At 40.2% G+C, this 19,817-nt stretch overlaps 1 protein-coding gene across 5 annotated transcripts in view; it reads right to left on the minus strand.

Annotated features, from left to right (window-relative positions):
• PHACTR2 (phosphatase and actin regulator 2) overlaps window positions 1–19,817 on the minus strand; it is a 249,735-nt gene that overhangs the window by 47,912 nt on the left and 182,006 nt on the right. For 3 of the 5 annotated variants that reach the window (XM_020287240.2, XM_012752407.2, XM_012752397.2), the window contains exons 3-5: window positions 14,144–14,224; window positions 9,286–9,444; window positions 3,670–3,909 (exon numbers count right to left, since the gene is read on the minus strand). The exons of 1 other annotated variant lie outside the window; for it this stretch is intronic. In XM_020287240.2, coding sequence (XP_020142829.2) covers window positions 3,670–3,909; window positions 9,286–9,444; window positions 14,144–14,224 — 480 coding nt within the window. The remainder of the gene's footprint in view (window positions 1–3,669; window positions 3,910–9,285; window positions 9,445–14,143; window positions 14,225–19,817) is intronic. One more of the 5 variants, XM_076002909.1, reaches the window with a different exon arrangement.

The following is a 19,817-nucleotide window of genomic DNA, read 5'->3' on the forward strand; positions in this document are numbered from 1 at the left end:
TGGAGGATCCTGAGTGCAGGAGTTCAAGGTTGCAATGAGCTATGATTGCACCACTGCACTCGAGCCTGGGTGACACAGCAAGACCCTGTTTGGAAAAAAAATAAGAGCAAACTCCAAACCAGCTGTTCCCACAGCTCTGGAAAAACTCGCCATGCTGGTCCATACTTCCATCTGCAGTAGCGATGGGACACAGGTAACACATGTCACGCAGGAAAGACAAGTGCCCTTCAAAATGTCACAAGACAGGAAAAACTTCCTTTTTACAAAAAATATTTACATGAGTAGCACCTAAATAATTTGAATGGAAAGAATATCATTCTAAGGTCTTCTGACCCCTTCTTTGCAAATGTAATCGCCCTTAGGTTTATGTGGTTTACGTTCTAAGAGGATCTTCATCAAAGGATTATCCTGGTATATTTGCCTACTTCTAGATAGGGCCACGTTCAACCAAATCATTTTCAAGAAAAAAAGGTTAATTACCCTTTTCTTTATGTCATCTTAGGATATACATTTAAACTCCTATGAGATTACTCTTTTGTTTTGTGATCTTTATGATCTATACATTTCTCCTAATTGTTTCTTCTATTACAATGTTGTACGTTCCTTCTTTTTCATGAGAAGTTGAACTATCTTTCATAGATCTATTAGAAAATATCTTGTTCACACTGTGGAGCCAATCCACGTACATACAGATGCTACTGTAACTTACCTCCAGTTATAACTTCATTGACTTTGAGAGAGGGTTAAGAGAGGAAGACAATGAGATGTAAAACTTCATTAATTCTGATATATGAGAGAAGCCAATCTCATTCAGCAACAGGATCCAGGCTTAAAAGGAGTCCCTATGGTTTGGAGTCTTTATTATTTTAGATATACATAATAACTAGAATTCCCCTTCGCCAAATCTGGACCGGTTAATATATTTCTATAGTTAACAACCTTCACTTACTTACAAGTCAAACTCATTAAGCAAACTCATTCAAGCTAACACCATTCTAAATTTACTTTTCACAGCAAAGATAATAAGGATTTGATGCCTAAACATGCTCAATTATTTTCCTTGGTAAGTTAAACAGAATCCCTTCCACATACCACTTCTCAAACTTTTTTTTAAAGAAAATGCCTTCTTTTCTAACAGAAAAGTTCATTTTCGCCTAGCTTAAGGAAAAAGATATTTTTTTTCAATGTTTGGACTGCCAATTCAAGCCATATTACATTTTTTCTTAAGAATCTTCTAAAATGACAGGACTTTGCTGAAACCAACCATGTTGTCTAAATTACTTTAAATTAAAACCATGATTTTTTTTTAAAGAAATGCCACCTCTCCACGGTTGAGTACTTTTGTTGTTAGTAGTGTGTAACATCGAGAAAGAATAATTCAGGAAGATTTAACTTTACTTTCCTGGCAAAGCAGTTGAACGTTCTAAACTGATATCTGGTTATCTGGAGACTTATACTAACTTACTAATAGAAGAAGAATCTTACCTGATAGCTGTTTTAACAAATATAAAACATTGGACTAAAAAGCAAGAGCTGCATTTAAACTAACTTTTCCAAAAGATCAACATTATTCAAATAAAACGTCAACATGCAGAGAGTTGTACACGGTTACACATGAAATATCAATAGGATTACTGTATTGGATATTATCAATATTTGACCAAAGAATCCTTGTAGGATGAGCTTGTTGTTGTACTTCAATGCCACCTCTGTTTCTTTGTGATAGTCCCTGGAACAGCCACATTCTTATTTACACCGAGGGCCTGCTGGGCCTCTTATTATACAATGAATAAAATGTCTGTACTATTCTCTTAGGAACATCATGAGTCTATTAATAAATCTTCAAGTAAAATATCTGGAAATAACTCAAAATCTCTCATGAAAGCTGTCCCTTGCTCTAGCGTTAATCATCAGCTTTCTTCTGAGAGAAGTAAAGAGAGTCCATGCCAAGTTCATGGTGAGGTGACACCACGTGGGGAATGAGGAAGTGGGCAGTGTGCGCAGGACAGGATCTTAATCCCCAGCGACAGAGTGATGGTTTGCGGCTCTCTTTTAAGAAGCAGATCAGTGCCTTCTTCCCTGCAAGCACTGCTCCTAGGGTGTGCAGGGCAGTTTGGGAAATACACACAGAACCCGCCAAGCATGAATGCTGATGGGCGAGGACAGCTGGTCCCTGAGGAGATGGCCATGGGCACTGCAGACGCATCATTCCGAAACATTTCATTTTAGAGCTTATTAGAAGAGACCCAGATGCTAAAGTTCAAAGGCAGGAAGAGAGGGACAGCCATTTGCATTCAGAAATCTGTAACACCGTCAACTAAACCACTTTCTGAATTTGAGCATTATGGGGATAAATTATGAGGAGGAAAAAGACCAACAGCAGGGCAAATCCTGGGAGTGAACTGATAGAATGCTGCTGCTGATTTTAAGGAAAATAACATGTGCTATAGCACAGGGGAACTTATATGCACATGATAATGGGGAAAAGCCACTGAACTTGTGGATTTCGATTAATGTCCTTTTTTTTTTTTTTTTTTGAGACAGAGTCTCACTTTGTTGCTCAGGCTAGAGTGAGTGCCATGGCATCAGACTAGCTCACAGCAACCTCAAACTCCTGGGCTCAAGCAATCCTGCTGCCTCAGCCTTCCGAGTAGCTGGGACTACAGGAATGTGCCACCATGCCTGGCTAATCTTTTCTATATATATTAGTTGGCCAATTAATTTATTTCTATTTATAGTAGAGACGGGGTCTCGCTCTTGCTCAGGCTGGTTTTGAACTCCTGGACCTCGAGCAATCCGCCCGCCTCGGCCTCCCAGAGTGCTAGGATTACAGGCGTGAGCCACTGCGCCCGGCCTGATTAATGTCCTTTTAAAAGTTAGACGACATGGTAGGCATCTTTATTCCACTTCACTGGAAGAATGGGAGCTGCACTTTGCAGTAAGCATATCTGACGGGCAAGGAAGGCTGGATACATATTTGCATGAAGTTACTGCAGATCAGTCAAACATCTGCTGGTGATCCGTGATAGCAATTTGTAACCACACCACACCACATGCTTTGCCATGTGAGACACTGAAGTCTCTGGGGGGTGGCGGGGGAGTAAGTGTGTAACTTTCAACTAGACCGAAATCGTTCTGACTGTGGTAGAAAGTCGGTGGGTGGAGCTGAACCAAATGGTATAAACCCTTTGTCATTTATCAGAAGGGAAGATGACTACGTATGCTGAAAACTTAACACAGTAACATCTAGCAAATATGCCAAAGATATAAGTGTCATATTTTTATATGCAAACCTAAGATATTTTGAAAGAAAACCCAAGCCAAAAAGCCACCCATAAACTCAAATAAGCAGAAGGTCAGCCAATGTCTAAATAATGTTCTAGCAGATCACTGTCATTCAACTGGGTCTCATAGGCAGATGGTGGATACTCAAGATGAAAAGAGGTATGTACACCCAGAAACTAAGGAGGTGAGCTAATCAGCTGGTTGCCTTTTCTTTGCTAGGCAGCAACAAAGGAATCTCCTGGGCATTCTTTGTGTCAAAGCTGAACCCACTGGTATTATGTCCTAAGACCCCAAAAGACCATCACACCTAGAAGAAACAATTAGCCCCATCCCAGAGCCAAGCACCCTAGGCTCAACCCCGCAGGGCACCGGGGGCATACTCACCAGCCTCTCGGGTTGTGTTTCGGCTTGTTGGCTTGGGTGGAGGGACGGGGGCCTGCTTACCAGGAGCCTTGGTATTTTTTTTAATGGGAGGCACTTCGTCACCTTTGTGGCTGGCCCCAGTTGTGGCCCCTTTTGGAGGCACAGGTGTTTTTTTGGGTTTAGGTTTGGGTTTAGGCTTAGGAGGAGCTGAAGGAGGTAGAGCAGGAGCTGCCGGAGTTTCAGAGTGGTTTTCAGTGTTCTCTATAAATGAGAAAGTGAACAGAGGCAGACTGATACAGACACACACCATATACAAACGAGGAGCAAGACATGTGACAACAGTGATACAAAGGGTAGCTGCTTGGCCCTTGGGACCCCACGTGGAGTTCTGTACCAGAAAGAGCAAAGTTTGGGGTAAAAGCAAAGGCTGAAAGACAAACTGGGGTGTGCTCTCAAGGTACATTAATCACTGCTTTGATAAAACTGGGTTACACAAGCTACTTTGATGAAGTTACGTCAAGGATGAGTATAAACGCCCACAGGTCAGGGGCCTTAGGTCCAGCCTTGGATCTGTGGTTGCTGGATGATGACGTGGGCATTCACTGCTAAATTTAAATTTGACAAATGTTACAAAGTTGAAGGCCCCCAGAGGGTGGCAGACGAGCACGTTACTCTCCCTGCTGTGGGGTGAAGACCGACCGCCACAGCAACCAAGGGACTCCAGTTACCTTCGAGAACTCAAGCCCAATCAATCAGAAAAAGATTTGTGTTCAGTCTTACTGTGGTTAAAAAATCAATTTCTTCTAAGCTAAGGGAGACTCTGGAGAATCTTTTACGTGAAGTACAATGTGCTGAAAAATGAACCATTTTCTAAAATGTTCTCAAGCTCTCCCAGTACGGTGGCAGCTTCCTGTTCTACAGTAACTTCCTCTGCCCTTCTCAAATGTTGTCACAGCTATAGGTACAGAGGGTACAGAATCCAAAAGTTATCTGGGTTTGTTTTATAATGCAAACACAAATAATGGTTTTGAAAAGACAAAAGTTAAAATTCATATAAAAACTAAGAACAGGAGCCTCTGCCAAGATTTTGCATAAATGGCAGAAAAAGAGTATCAGCCCCCTGCTACTGAAAGAAAGTGGAGATGCTGAAGGTTCATTTATATATTCTCATCCCATTTTTTCTAATAGTGACTGATTGAAAGGAAAATCAACTAAAATATGGCTCTGGTCCAAAGAGCTAAGCAGCACTTCTTTAAAAATGGGGCACAATGAGAGACATATGACAGTGTTAGGACAAGACTAAGCCTTCACTGGGTATGTCCTCCCATTAAATGAAGCAGCAAGAAAGGGTTTTAATATTGGAAGATATCGTAGTTTAGTATTATTTCTATTATTTTGTTTCTTAGGGAGTGTGAGATGTAAATATCTTTTTTTTTTTTTTACCACATCCCACAAAAATCCATACATATATAACCACCATAATAATGACTTAAGTTACCATAGGAAATCAATAAAATTTTTCTATAAAAGTTCACCTTTTATCCTGCCTCAGCCATCAAACACTCCACAAGTCACTGAGGCCCAAATCGACCTTTCCCGCCTCTAAACTCATTCGGCCTTATTGTGTGGGCCACATATTCAACATTTATCAGAGGCTACTTTGTAATTTTTGCCTTTCTGTTTATACATTTCGTCTCCACAGCTAAGCCGCTTATTATTATACGCAGCGGCCCTCCAAACCTGGCTGTTCTGAACCAGTCCAGGTCATCAGAAAAGTTGGTTAGTGTTGAGAGTGATACAGGTGGATACACACCTAAAACATTTATTTTAACATACAATTTACAAATATACATTGACTTAGACATAGGGCCCAAGTGTATTCTTTAAATACATCTTTGTAGTTTTAGCCCCTAGCATAATACCGGCACGTGTGGAGCCCAAGCCCAACAATACTGTCCATGGTCAGATCAAACTCATCTGCAACACCTGCGATCTTAACCCTCTTTCATACTATGAGCCCCACACGTGTCCTATCCTCTCCCTTCACCACATATCACTGAGGGATATTTTTTTCTTTCTGCCTAAGGTTTTACATTCTAAAGTTATACACCAAAGCATCTAGCCTCTGGGTTTGGGAAGAAGGAGATGGGTGGCTCTATGACAGTTGGGAATGACAATCTTTACTGGGGAGTAGATGGACTTTCTTCTGACTCCTTGGGAGGATGGCACATGCCTCCTCACTCTTCAAACTCTATCACCTACCCCTGAGTGTCAGTCACTCTGGTGTGTGTGTTTGTGTGTGGGGGGGTGCATGTGAATGCACAAATTGCATGTTTTTCTGTCTAAATTCCAAACTTCTTTTGTCTAAAACTTTATATCCCATCGATCACAAGGCTCTCAGCACCCTGCCTATTCAGTGAATGTCACTAACCAGCTGTTAGTTATTGACACCCAAACCAGTAGAAAACAGACTCTTCACTTCTATCTGGGAGGTAAGGAATTAAGTTGAGCTGTATTTTTTTACTATTATCATATGATCTGAAGGCAGGATATAAATGGATGGTATACGGGAGGATTATCATTTCAAGAGGAGGTTAAGAAAGGGCTGCCTATTCATTCTGGCTGGACAGGGACACCGTGCGTCACAGCAGTGTCGTCTGGAAGATAAGCTGTTTCCCAGATGTCCACGCATGGCTCCTGCCACTTGAAAGGTGGAGTTCAGCAATACTGAGAGCAAGGCCAGGCACCGCGTGCCTTCTTCACCTTGCCTAGAATGCTCTTCTGCGCTGTTCCACTCCTTCACTCTCCACTACTTCCTTGTATCCTTCAGGTCTTAGTTTAGAAATATCTTTCTCTGAGAACCAGCGGTGGCCCCTGCCGCAAGCTCCCCTGGCTCGCTGCACTTGGGCCTTGGGTGGCACTTGGCATCTTGCAGCGCAATTGCCTGTTTGCATTCTGGTCTCCTCATAGGCCGTGATCCGCTTGAGGGCAAAGGCCAGTTTTCATTCACTCCTCTTTTCCTAGCCCCCAGTAGAGTCTAACCACGGTAGACCCTCATTATTCTTTGTGGAACAAATAAGTCTTCATCATTTGTTAATTCATGGAAAGCCCTTTATAATAACTCAAAAGTGATTTAAGTCTCTAGGATTTTAAAGGAATATGATGTGGCTTTGCAAATATAGCCAATTAACAGATAAAGCAATGCTCTTGAGCAAGTTGCCTGAATGCAGAAGGAAAGGGAGCACCGTTTCCCCAAATAAAGGGTGAATCAAATCACGAGATGGTGGGTTTGTATGATAGTGAGCTCACACGAGGAGTGAGTCCAGAAGAGGAGCAGAGGCAAAAGTGAATCTTAGGTGAGTTTTCAGAATTAAATATGTCTTTCCAGAAAAATAAATTGTTGACTTATAAATTGTTCATAAGGCATTTGATATTTAACATAATACACTATAATGTCAGTTATGGATGATACTCTTTTCAGTCTCAGAAAGTGGGTTCATACCCATTTCTTCTCGTTATCAGGGTGGCTGTGGCATGTGCACTGTCCATACAATGGGAGGGGTTATGCTGTGTCATTAGAGGCATGTCAGCCCTGCCAGCACTCCTGTTGCCTTAGGTACCACCTGGCCAAGCAAGGGGTTCCTTCGGAACTTATCTGACCAGAAAGAACTGAATGTACCAATTCTAAGTAAAGAATAAGAAAAGAAAAATGCCTCAACTATTCACAGATCTAGAAGGTCTGCCATCTTCTTTCTAGAACATCAAAGCCTGCTGGTGAATTCGCATCAAACTGTCCGCAACTTTTATTATGTTGATAAGGGAAGAAACACTTGCTTTGAAGTCTGGCCAGTCCAGTGACTGACACCCCACGTGGACCAGGCGAGCACCAGAAGTGGCACTGTTACATGATGAAGGATGTGACTCTTGAACTTGAAAAGTCTACACCAGGGACAAACCACAGATGGATTTGAAATTTAACAGTTTGGTGAGACAGGACAGTAAGACTTAAAAACAAACAAAAACCAAAAAATGTCACTACTTACATTAACACTTTCAACTAAATCCCTTTCAATTGTATTTAATTGTACTTTATGTTCCAGGAATATTATGATTACAATTTATTAATTTCTCATAATTGGTGTTCATACACTTAACTAGTTTTTTCAATGGGACAAGGCTAAGTAAGCTCCATGAAATAAAGCAAAATAATGAATTTCCAACAGATTATTAACATAGGCTTCTAAAACTTTTTTTTCCAAGCTAAAGGAGTAGGTGAATTAGAGGAATAGATTTTTAATTTTATAATTTTTTTGAGACAGTCTCTTGCTCTGTTGCCTGGGCAACGGTGTAGTGGCCTCATCATAGCTTAGAGCAACCTCAAATTCTCAGGCTCAAGCAAGCCTCTTGCCTCAGCCTCCGAGAGTGCTAGGATTATAGGTGTGAGCCACCACCCCTGGTCCCTAAGGCTTTTAAAGACTAATTTATATGCAAATAATAAACGGTTATAGACTTCCAGAGAAAATGATTTTAAGTTACAGCTGTGTCCTTAATAGGACCATCAAATACTCTTGTTCCCTTTGTTTTTGGAGAATTTAGGTGCCAACGGAGCAAGAGAAGTTCCTAAGCGTTCTCAAAATGCCTACAGAACTCAAACTAGGTTTGACAAAATTTGGCCATCCAACTCAGAGGCAGACATTATAAAACAGGAAATAGTCTATTTTCTGAGGATTCCTTTCTATGCTGCGTGGAGTCATCTAAGATCTCCCAACAAAATCTTACCTTATGGGAATTTCAGCTCAGGTTTGCATAAATTTGAAGCCCTGAGCTTCCTCCTGCACATTCTAGCATTGGTATTGGGATGTAATCAATCCATGACCAAAAATTGGTGGAGGTTCTGGGGGTCCCTGATAGACATGTCTTTTGCAGGTATCTCCCCTTACCAGAGCATATTCACTTTAGAAACCAAGGTCTATAAGGAAGCCTTCAGGGAATCACATAACTGCCGCTGGCACATTTTGAAATAGCCAACTGCACAGGCAAATCCCTCAGAGCAGGGGCTGTGTGTGGCAATCAGCCAACAGAGCAACCAAAGTCTTGGCATCTCTGGGAACTATTCCTGGGTCTCTCTCAGAAATGTCTAGAACCTACGATATTGGGAGTGTGGATGTGGCCTGCCAAGTTCCCACTGCTGGAGAGAAAGTGCTGGGCTGAAAGAGCCATGTGGGGTTTGATATTCCTCCATGCTGAGCTGCCCACAGGGGCCGGGTGTAACCAGCAGAGAAAGATGTTCAAATTTCTCACTTTTTTTTTTTAAAGATCCTGAGAAAAAGCTCTTAAGAAAAGGATAATATTCTCAAACATCTCTAATGATTAAAAAGGCTACTCCTTCAGATTATTACCTTTAGTTAACCCTGTTTAATAATAAAAAATCAAATAATGTGCTTAAAAACACAGATGCATCTACCTGAGAAAATCATCCCATTTGTCTTCACTAGTTATCATTTCTCTCTTCTTTGTATTTATAAACCTTCTCTCTGCAGAATCTGCTGGTTTTAGAGTTGCTATTTAGAGCCCAAGACCTGGTTCTAGACATTGAGCTGTACTAAAGTAAATAATGCAGGTTCTCTTTTATTTTACCTTTCTTATCTTCTGCCTTTTCCTCCAGAGGTGGTGTTTTTTCAGATACAGAGCCATTACCTTCTTCAGACTTTACTATATTTTCCTCTCGGGTAGACTCCTCTCCGATGGGTATCATGTGCCCGTTTGAATTTTCAAAGTTAACTGTTACATCTCCATCTAAAAGGGGAAAGAAACACCTAGATGTCTAACTTGATGGCTTTCTTAAAATCAAGTTTTCCAGTTACTTGGATGGTAGGATTTGGGTTCACGTTTCAGTGCATGGGAACCGAATACATCTTGCACTGTTTCGCCAAATAATTTATTCAAAACGAAAGAGCTAGAAAGTCCTTAGTGCTGGGGAAAGCCACTATGGAAGGAATATCCGTGTGCCATTCAAGACAGTAGGAATGATTATCCTAACTGCACAATCCCAGGGCAGCAGAGTCCCTCTGTTCCAGGGCTTAGGTTTGGTTGAAGTCAATACTTAAGTGTTTCTTTCGCATTCAGAAACGGAATGGTGAAAGGAATAATCTGGAAAATGGAATAAACATTTTAACAAGCACCCAAAACACAAGGTGAATGCAAATACACAAATAACATGAAATGTAATTACATACACAAACAATTGATGGGAGAATATGAAAATTTCTAAGTACCACTGTTTTTAGAGTATATTACATATAAGGTGTGCTAATTTTACACAGTAATATAACTGTAACCTCATATTCAAGGAAAAGATGGTAGCAAGGCTAATTTTATTTTTGTTTTCTTATTTACAAAAAGATTAAAATGCACTCAGGTAATTATTATATATAACTGATAGAAAAGTTAAGTAGGCCTAATAATAATTTGGGAAAAAAAAACACAGAAAAAAGTAATCACAGAGGAATTTTAAAACATCAGTTGAAAATAAAATTTTGAATAATTATCTAAATTATAAATAACTAGTTTTAACCCCCAAACTTTCATAATTCCCAGGGGTTTCTAAGGTGAAAGAGATTTTCTGGAAATTTTTAATTCAGTGATGCTTAAAAAGATTAACCCTACTTCATATCTGGAAAAATTTCAGAGGCTTTGCTACCATTGTAAAAGAAAAATAAATGAATTGAAATTTTGACTTAGCAAACTTGAAGAAATGCATGATAAGAGCTGTTTCTATGGAATTTTTGATTAATCTTGGTAATTAATTTTGGTAATCATTATAAAACAGAGACTATTTCCCAAATTTTCATTATATATGATTGATCTGCTGTGGCTTGGAAATAAAACCTATTCAACCTTCTTGACAAAAACAGGCATGACATTTTTATAAGTAAAACACATGCCATGGAATTACGTCATGCTCAGAATGAACAAGCAATTGTTGCTTAGTCATATAACTCTCAAGAACCTGAGTCCTATGTAAAACTAAAATAGATAATAATTTAAGCAATGCCATTGCAAGTGAATCTTAACTATTTCAGTCAAATTAAAGTGTAATTTTTTTAAAGAATATATCTCAAACAAAAAAGAACCCCAAAGTTTCTTAATTCCTATTATTGGATCCCAAGAAATTAGCTGTAAAAAGGGGAGGGGAGGATACAATGTGTCCAGATAAAATAAAAATGAACAAAGAATGGAAAATTCCAAACAAAATAGAAAACCACTTCTTTATATAAAAGTTCTCAGATTTTAGGTAACTCAAATATAAATTTATCTTTGTTTTTCTTTGACTTTAGTTGGTAATAAAAATATGTTAAAGTCATGTTAATGATGATTTAATTCTATTTTATAATTTCTATTATTATGTTAAAATTTTTTTAGTAAATTAAATAACAGGTTTTTAAAATTTAGAACAAAACAGCTAGAGAGAACATTAAATAGTTGTGACACAAGAAGCAACTGGATTATCATATGACAGACAAAAATAGTCAAGAATGTGAAAATATACTTCGAGGCATGAAATAAAGCTAGTGCATATGAAAACAACTATAGAGAAAGAGACATGTTTGTGACAAATATGGAATTCAAAAATAAAATAGAGGAGAACTGAAGTTATTAACTAGTTGGTGTGTGTATTAAAAAGGTTTTCTAATATTGTGGGCTAAGAAATTTGTTTTAGAATTAAAGTAAGTTAAATTCTTGATATACTGTATGTATGTTAGTAAAATAAAAACACAGCAAAAAAAGGCAAGAAAAAATGCTGAGCTAGAGGACAGGTGACAATAAGAGGCCAGGTCAACAAGTCTCATGGGAGCATTTGTATGCAAAGGAAAGAGAAAACTCAGAAAATATTAATAGTTGTAAGCTTAAAGTAAAATGAGAGATAAAGCACAATCAGAAACAACTAGTTAAATTGGGAGCATGAGTGTTTGAAGGAGTTTATCTCTTTCTGGTAAATATTTGGGGATATAGTTAAAGGAGGAACAGATATATGGAGGAAATCATGTATGAGCGAAAGGTGAGTGACTCATTAGAAGTTTGTAAGTAAGCAGCAGGAGGAAAAGGCAAAACACACCTCTGTGCCGTCATGTGAACGCAAAGGGAAAATGCAGAAGCAAAGAAGCAGAGGTAAAAAGTGACTTTGGACTAGACCATGGACTTCTCAGGAGATAAGACAAATTGCCCGACTTTTAGATTGAAGGTATGTCTTGGTGTGAAAAAGAGAATCTAAAGGAGTAATAATAAAAGCTGGGTGTGCAGGTATGGGCCAGGAAGGGATGAGGTCAAAGCCAGGGTATCTGGAGGGATATAAAGTCTATCTGGCTCACTGAATAAAGGGCTTGATTGACAGGCACTGTTAAGAGCGAAGCAAGGTCGAAAAGATCAAGGCAAAGAATGAATCTTCATTGGCAGAAGAGAGGAGGCTGTCACCAAGAACAGCGGCTTCCAGGCTCCCAGATCGAAATTCTCAAGATAATGGTCTTTGGGAAAAGTGACAGAAAACTATTTTCTCCAGCCCTCAGCTGTTAAGGAGAAGGACTCGATTTATCTCCTGGAACTTTCAACCGTAGCTAATTTCTACGGTTTTGTATAGGAACCATGCAACAGGTGGAAAGTAGAACTCAGTGGTTTATGACTTCCCAAACATTAAAACTATTACATTATGTTTAGGTTAAAAATTATTTTTTTCTTTAAAAAAAAAACAAAACTTTTAACATTCAGCTATGAAAGTTAAATAAGAAGGTCAAATAGAGTCCAATTTCTGAGAAATAAATATATGTTGGCCCAAGAAATTGTAGTCTATGATGCAAATAGTTTAACAAAAAAAACCAAGCAACACTAAGCATGTCTTTATGTTGACCATTGCTACTTGATTTTAGAAAAAGTAAACTGTTTTTTCTACCTACAAATTTTAATTAGGAAAAAAATTGCCCTTTAATCTCTATCTTTGAACTTATGAACAGTTTTACTAGTAAATCTTTCTACTTTTTTCTTTCTTTAAAATATTTCCAAATAAAAGATGCCAAATGAATGCACTGGCCCACTCCATAAAGCTGATGGGTCAGTGTTCAGCATTCAGCAGGTACGTAATTTCTCTACTGCCTCCAGAGAGATTGGACAGAGATGAATTTTGATATTGCAAGCCTACCTTTAAGTTTTAAAAAGTTAGAAATGTGCATTTTTTTTTTATTTTTAAAACTCTCAGACAGGAAAGAAATAGCTTCAAGGTAACAGAAAATTAGGGAAGACATAAAGTTCATTTATAAAGTAGAGTGAGAAAAGTTTGACAGGTAAGAAACCAAAGTAAAATAGCTAAAATTGTGAGGGGTTAAGAAAAATGGCATTATTCCCTCTAGAATTCCCTATTTCCTCTGAAGCAGGAGTAAAACAGTAAAGCATTTCTCAGTTCCACTCTGGAATTATTTAGATGCTGGAAAAAGTATATCATTTCGATTTATAAATAGTAAATGCCCAAAAATGTTACGTTCTTTGCAGGGAACATATATCAAAAAAAGAGAAAGTACTATTATTTCATTTCCAAATTAATAGTATCTTATTTATTCTCATAAAAGTAATAATAATACTTGATCCCAGTAAATGTCTGGAGGGGGGAGGCATGAGATAAATCAACAATGTTACAACAAAATGTCCTTTAGTTTTAATAATAGTCAGAACAATAAAAATCATTTGGTATTATTTATTTGGAAAAATAACGAACATTGATATTTTCTTTTGAGGGTCAATCTCGGTTTCTATTTAATCCCCTTGTCTTTTCTGAGCAAGATTCCTGCTTAAGAGGATAGAGAAAAAAGGAAAGAAGATTAAAGGTAGGAAAAAAAAAAACAACCTTGGAAATAATCATTGTTAGTGAAAGAGTGAGAGGCAACTAGATTGAGAGAAATGAGAAGAGATCAATATTGGGAAAATGAAAGAATGCAGAAAGCAGATTAATTTAATTTGGCCTTTCATGCTTTATTGATTGTACATTTGAGGCAAGTCTGCCATCTCTCTTCTCTCTTTTCTTTTAACGGTAGTGTTAAGAAACGAATAAGTCACGAACCAAGCTAAAACTGTGCATTTACTCAAACAATTGAGTTTGATGTGAAGAAAAAGATTGAAGCTCAAGAACAGAGAAGAGAAGGAGTCGTATAAGCATTTGTATCTCATCTGAATTACTAGCCACAGATGTACCTTCATAGCGTTTAGGGTTTAGATAAGTGACATATGGTGACAGATTCACCAGAAAAGCCACTGGATTTCTATTCTGTAATACCCTGGATTCCCTGCAGCCCACAAAGGCATCGAGAATGAAAGCAAGGTTCTCACAGTACGTTACTTACTCACTGCTTCATCTGACAGAGACCACGATCATTTTAAATTTCAAAAGAAAATTAAAAGAAAGACCAAAGAATGAAGGATCAAATTATTTTAAATGTATGATTAATTTCCTCACCTTGATCAGGCAATTCCTTAAGAACTCCCCTTCTTATCAGCTCCTCTCTACTTTGTCTTGTGGATATCTTCCTTTCTAATACTTTTAAAAAGAATAAGCACAAGTAAGAATCGAGTCATTGCTTAAAATAATTATGAAAAACATTCCAAGCAGAATTGAGCATATTCCTTCTGTTCACGTGGGGGCTCAAACCCCAGTGTTTTTCAGTTGCCTACAAAAATGTCATTGGAGTCAAATCAACACAGCGAGGACGAGGGCAAATGCTTCCAGCCTGTGCTTCAGCCCAGCCATTGCCCCTACTCTTCCCAATGGTAATCGTTGGCCAGGAATCCAGACATATTCTTCCACACCAACTATAGGCCATTTCTCACTCTGAAATATTTCTATCTTTGGCAATGATGCATTCTAAAGCACGTGACTCTATGGACATGCAGTGTATGCTTAGATTGCATATGCTTACACTACATGCCATACTCACAAATTCCAGAGGGTTCTGGTACATCCACGGAAAAACCCATCTTGGGAGGCCAGAGAAAGAAGTTAAGAACGGACAATTTTCACAGGCATGTAAAGAGATGGCAATCTCAACACTGATTCTTCCCTCTTCTGGAAGAAATTTAAATTCCTAATACAACTTCAGAACAGGTCTTAGAAGCCTAGGAGCGAGGCCTCTGTAGAATTCGTCTTGCATGTGTTATGTTAGACTTCCTCAACCCTACATGTCTATGCAACCACGAGCTCCATTCCTCTTTCAGGGGCCAAGAAGGTGTGTAAAATTAACATGTAGGCTTGTCACCTACTAATCCTTTGAGTCAACATCTCCCAAAGTGTGTTCTGCAGAACTCTATTCCCTCCAAATGCTCTGTTCAAAACAGTCCCTTGACACAGCAGAGAAGGGATCGATAAAGGATTCGGGGAACCTTGAGGAGAAGGAAAGGCGTGCTGGTGGACAGTGGGTGGCCACAGCCCCACTCGATTGCTGACCCTCCCTAAGATCCCTACTCCTGGCCTTACAAATCTGAAAATCCTGGAGCTGTGCTAGACATCATTTCAACCAAACTAAACCCGAACTAAAGCCGTTACCCCAAGCCAGGCCTTGACATGTGCGGAGGGAGCTGGTGACAACACTAAGAACGTGTTTTCTCAATGTTCCAGGTGGCCTGCAGCAAGGACACCGAAAGGGAGGGGAGGCAGGGCGTGCCTTGGGTTGCCGGTTTCGTAATCAGTGCACGAAAGTCTCAGAAAAGTGTTTACTAATGCCAAGAGCCCCGGAATAGCAACACTTAATCTCTCTTGAAGAAATTGGATTTTTTTTCTCCTTTCTGATAACTAGGAATTGTGTATTCCTTTTCTAATCCTGGTTGTTAGAAAAGTCAGGGTAAAACTTGACTCTAACACAGATTTCATACGACAATTTATGGGTCGAATCTCTATTTCCTCCTCCTCTGCAACCTGTCTTGATTCATGTTTTATTTATAGTATATACGCTCTTTGTTGTAAGTTTTCTCAAACATTTTCCAGACAGAATTGGAATATAAACCAAACAAGAAAATGAAATGAGGTAACGGATGAACGAATGAATGAATGGTCAAAACAATGACCACTAACACCTTACGGTTTTAAATGGAGACCTGTGCAGAAGCCTCTCTTCCCTTCCATTAGATCAGCGGTCCCCAACCCCTTTGGCACCAGGGATTGGCTTCATGGAAGACAATTTTTCCACAGACCAGGGGGTGGACTGGTGGATGTTTGTGTGGACGGGCATGGAGCTCAGGTGGTGATGCCTGCCACGGCCCAGGGGTTGGGGACTACAGCATTAGATGACTCACCCACCCATCTCCCTGTCCCTTCCAGAACAAGTAACAACGGCTTCACTTAAAGGTTAGTGACTTCAGTGGACAAAGTTAATCTAGCGTAGGGGCAAAGAGTTCTTTCAGGGCAGTTCTTTTTTGTAGATAGAATGTGGTTATTTAAATACAGTTTCAATTTGTTCAGACTCTTGACTCAGCACGGGAAGCCAAATAACAACACCCACAATGACAGGTGGAACATTGCTGAGATTTTGCAGGTCGTTTAGAAGGACTCTGACCACTGCTGCCCCCCAGGCATTGTACAAACTCAATGGATGCCAGGGCCCTGAGGGGCAGTGGGACTCTAGATCTCTTGTAACAGTTGTCCTGGCCTCCATTCCTGGGGACAGGCCCAGAGAGTCACGGCTGTTCTGTCCTAAGCTTCAGGATGGAAGATGGCACCTGTTAGAGCAAGTGTGGCTGGTCCCAGGGATCAGGCCACATTCTGGCAAACCAAATGCACTGCCAAATCGGAATGGAACCATTGTGGCTGGCGTTCTCATCTTCACCCGCCCTTTGCTCATATGAAACAAAGCTTTTCATTGTCTGCTGCCTCTGAAAAGTTTTCTAAAACACAACATGGTTGTCAGGAGTCCTGGATTCTAGTCCCCAAACTCCTGCAACTAGTTGGGTGACCTTGGGCAGTCACTTCAAGTTCCTGGGCCTCTAATCCTTTATCTACAAACTAAGGGACAAGATTCAATGATCACAAAGGACCACTAGTTCAGCTCAAATGTAGTGTGATCCTGTATCATTAATCAAGTCCGTTCTGTAATCTCTGCTTTGGGCAACTTTAAAAACTTTCATTCTTGCACTGAAAAATCATCCAAGAGCCTGGAATATACTCCCCTTTTTTTTTTGGTTCCTGCCTCTACATTATGGATGTCAAAGGATTCTTTAGTTTTAGTTTTGAGTCTTCTGTTGCTTTAATTCTAACTTAATCTCAGCTAAAAATTCCTCCTCTTTCTTCCTTGTAAACTAAAAATTCCTCTTCTTTCTTCCTTGTAAACTCCGGAGCTTTGAAGCAGCAGCATCGGCTTCCTGCCAAGAATCAAAACCAACAGCTTTGTTCTTTTGCTCTACCTCCCATAAACAGGCCCTGATAGGAAAATGCTGTTGGCTATTTGTTTGGTCTTTGGCTGAGCGCATTTTTAACACACAATGCAGATACCTGTGTACAGAACCAACGAGAACAAGCTGCAGGCGACCGAGCATGGAAGGTATGTTGCTGGGCACAAAATTCCAACCACTGCTCTGACAGAAGTACAAGTATCTCATTCTTCACCTTTTAAAATATTTGCCTTGTGTTTATATAGCGTCTGTATGTTTGCAGAGCGCATTCACTGGACACTTTTTCATGGGCTCAGAGGGGTTTTGCATTGGAATGAATCTGAGAGGTCATTCTAGTCCAACGTGCTGGGCAAAGCAGGAGCCGTCTCAGAATATTCCTGGGAAGTGCTCAAGCACCTGCTTCAAAACATTCAGAGGCAGGATGCTCCTCACGTCATGGCATGATTTGTTACTGATTGCCCTCGTTTTTAGGAAGGTATTCCTTAGAAGGAAGGGGTCAATATTACACGCACTGTGACTTCTGCACATTCATCAAACCCAAGCTCTCCATGGCTCTAGAGGAAGCCATTGTGAGCAGAAAACGGCAGGAGTCAGCTCTGTGTATTCACGTTGAGCAAAGCGAGTTACTGAAGCCTCCTAGAATCTGATCCCAACCATCCCACCAGCTGCTCTTTGACTTTGAAGCTCACACCAACCTGTGCAACAGCATAATGCTGGGGCCTCTCCCACAGCTATAGCATAACCAAGCAGTGCCAGGAAACGGCTACTGAAGCACAGATCGCTGGATGTAGTAGCTAAGTCTCCACGAAAAGTTTTGTCACTAGTTGAGTAAATAAATGGCTCATGGTTACTCGCATTTATCTCAATTGAAAAGGCATGAGTGATTTTTTACACCAAAATCAAGCAAAACCACGATTTCTGCTTTACTCTTTGCACTGAGTGAATCCATGCTTTGACAGTTCAATCCTGATTACAACAACACACATTCAACTTTGCCCTAGGAAGTAGAGGAAGCAGTGGACCCCACTTCCCTGACTTTATGCTTACACTCTGGCAATCTTCCAGAGGTTTCCAATGGTTGCCCATGTCACTTAGAATAATATCCTCAACTCTAACACGCCACAACCTTAGGCTGTCCCAACTCCCATATGCCTGCCTCCCAACCACTCCCTCCTGGCTCCCCCAGCTCCAGCCCCTCGGGGCCCTAGGGCTTCTCACCTAAGGCACCTTGCACGGTGGCCTCTGTCCTTTCCAGGAGGCCATTTCCTTGTCTACCCACTTGTCTCATTCCATCATGTCCTACATGCCTCTGCTCAAAGGTCCCCTCACTAGAAACCCTTCCCTGCCCATCTGACGTACAACGGCCCGTTCCTCTTCCCTACTTTACCCATTGTGGTTCCCTGAAAAATATATATACAGTCATCACCTCCTAACAAGCATAAGTGTAAAATCTTGATGAGGACCAAAATTCTGTTTTGCTTACTCCTGTGTTTCCAAAGATGACTTGCAGGCTGTTGGCACTTTTAAAAAAAGTGTTTTTGTTGAACAAATGAATAAAATGAAATAGGCTAATAATGATGGCAGGTCTTGTTTTCTGCCCCTTCCCAAGCCTCTAATTTAGAAGAAAGTAAGTGAGGCTTGTGGCAAAGCCCTACGGAACAAGAGTCTTCTGTCATCTCCCTCCTTAACTCTTTGGCTGGGCCAGTCAAAGGGAAAATTCTCAGCTTTCTGTCGTATGGATCATCTGAAGAAGTCTCTGTGTGCACTGAAGAAGGGAGCCCATAGTGTGCAGAGGACAAACACCAGGAACTAGCAGGGTGTAGCACAGGACTGGGCTGCTCACATAAATTATAAATGATTTATGATGTCCTTCTGGGCAGGGAGAGGCAGTCACGGAGCCTGCCTCCAGGAAAAGAGGCTGGGGCATATGCCACCAGCTTTTTTTCTGTGGATACTTGGCCAGGATTTCATACTACTCTGGAAGTATCTGGGAGAGTAAATCTTGTAGTCAACAAGTCACTTGTGTTTTCGTTTGGCGAGGAAAGAGAGTCCTAATTCTCAATTCTAACACTGTGTAATGACTGGACAAAATAGAAGAGCAAATAGAAGACTATTAAATAAGCGTGCCATGTTATCTTCTTGGTTCTCAGTACTGAATGGCCTCACTGTGAAGCTGTGACAGAAACACAGAAAACCACTTGTCTTGTGCTGAAAGTGTTCCGTAAGAGCCTGGCTTCAGTTTACCCCTCTTCAATAGCAGTCAATTCAGAAAACAGCATGTCAGGAAAAAAAAAAAAAAAAGGTCTCCTCGTAAAAAGACCCTTCACTAAGGCAGAACTAAGTCATTTAAAGAAATAACCAACCCAATGCCACCCAACAGGACATTTGCAAAAAAACCTTCCAAAACATCCCAAGAATGTACGGCAAAGAACTAAAGCCAACATCCCCACCTAAAAACACTCAGGGGTCTGGCCGTTTTCTTGTTTATCCGATCAGGGCACTCCCCTACTCAAAAGTCCTACAGAGCGAGTTGAACTTGGCACAGCAGCCAAACTTTACAAACCGGTCCCCACTAACCATGCTTCCCGTCACTTTTTTCCACCTCCTTTTTACAAGCCCAATGTTTAAGTCAAACTTTACTTCTTGCCATTTCCTAAACATCTCCTGCATCTTTTAGGCGCCGTTCCTTCATTTACTGTTTCTGTATTGGTCTCTGGTGAAACCCACCCTAGAATTTTAAGTCCTCTTCAAAC

The sequence above is a fragment of the Microcebus murinus genome, chromosome 5 (genome assembly GCF_040939455.1).
Source record: "Microcebus murinus isolate Inina chromosome 5, M.murinus_Inina_mat1.0, whole genome shotgun sequence".
NCBI classification, from domain to species: Eukaryota; Metazoa; Chordata; class Mammalia; order Primates; family Cheirogaleidae; genus Microcebus; species Microcebus murinus.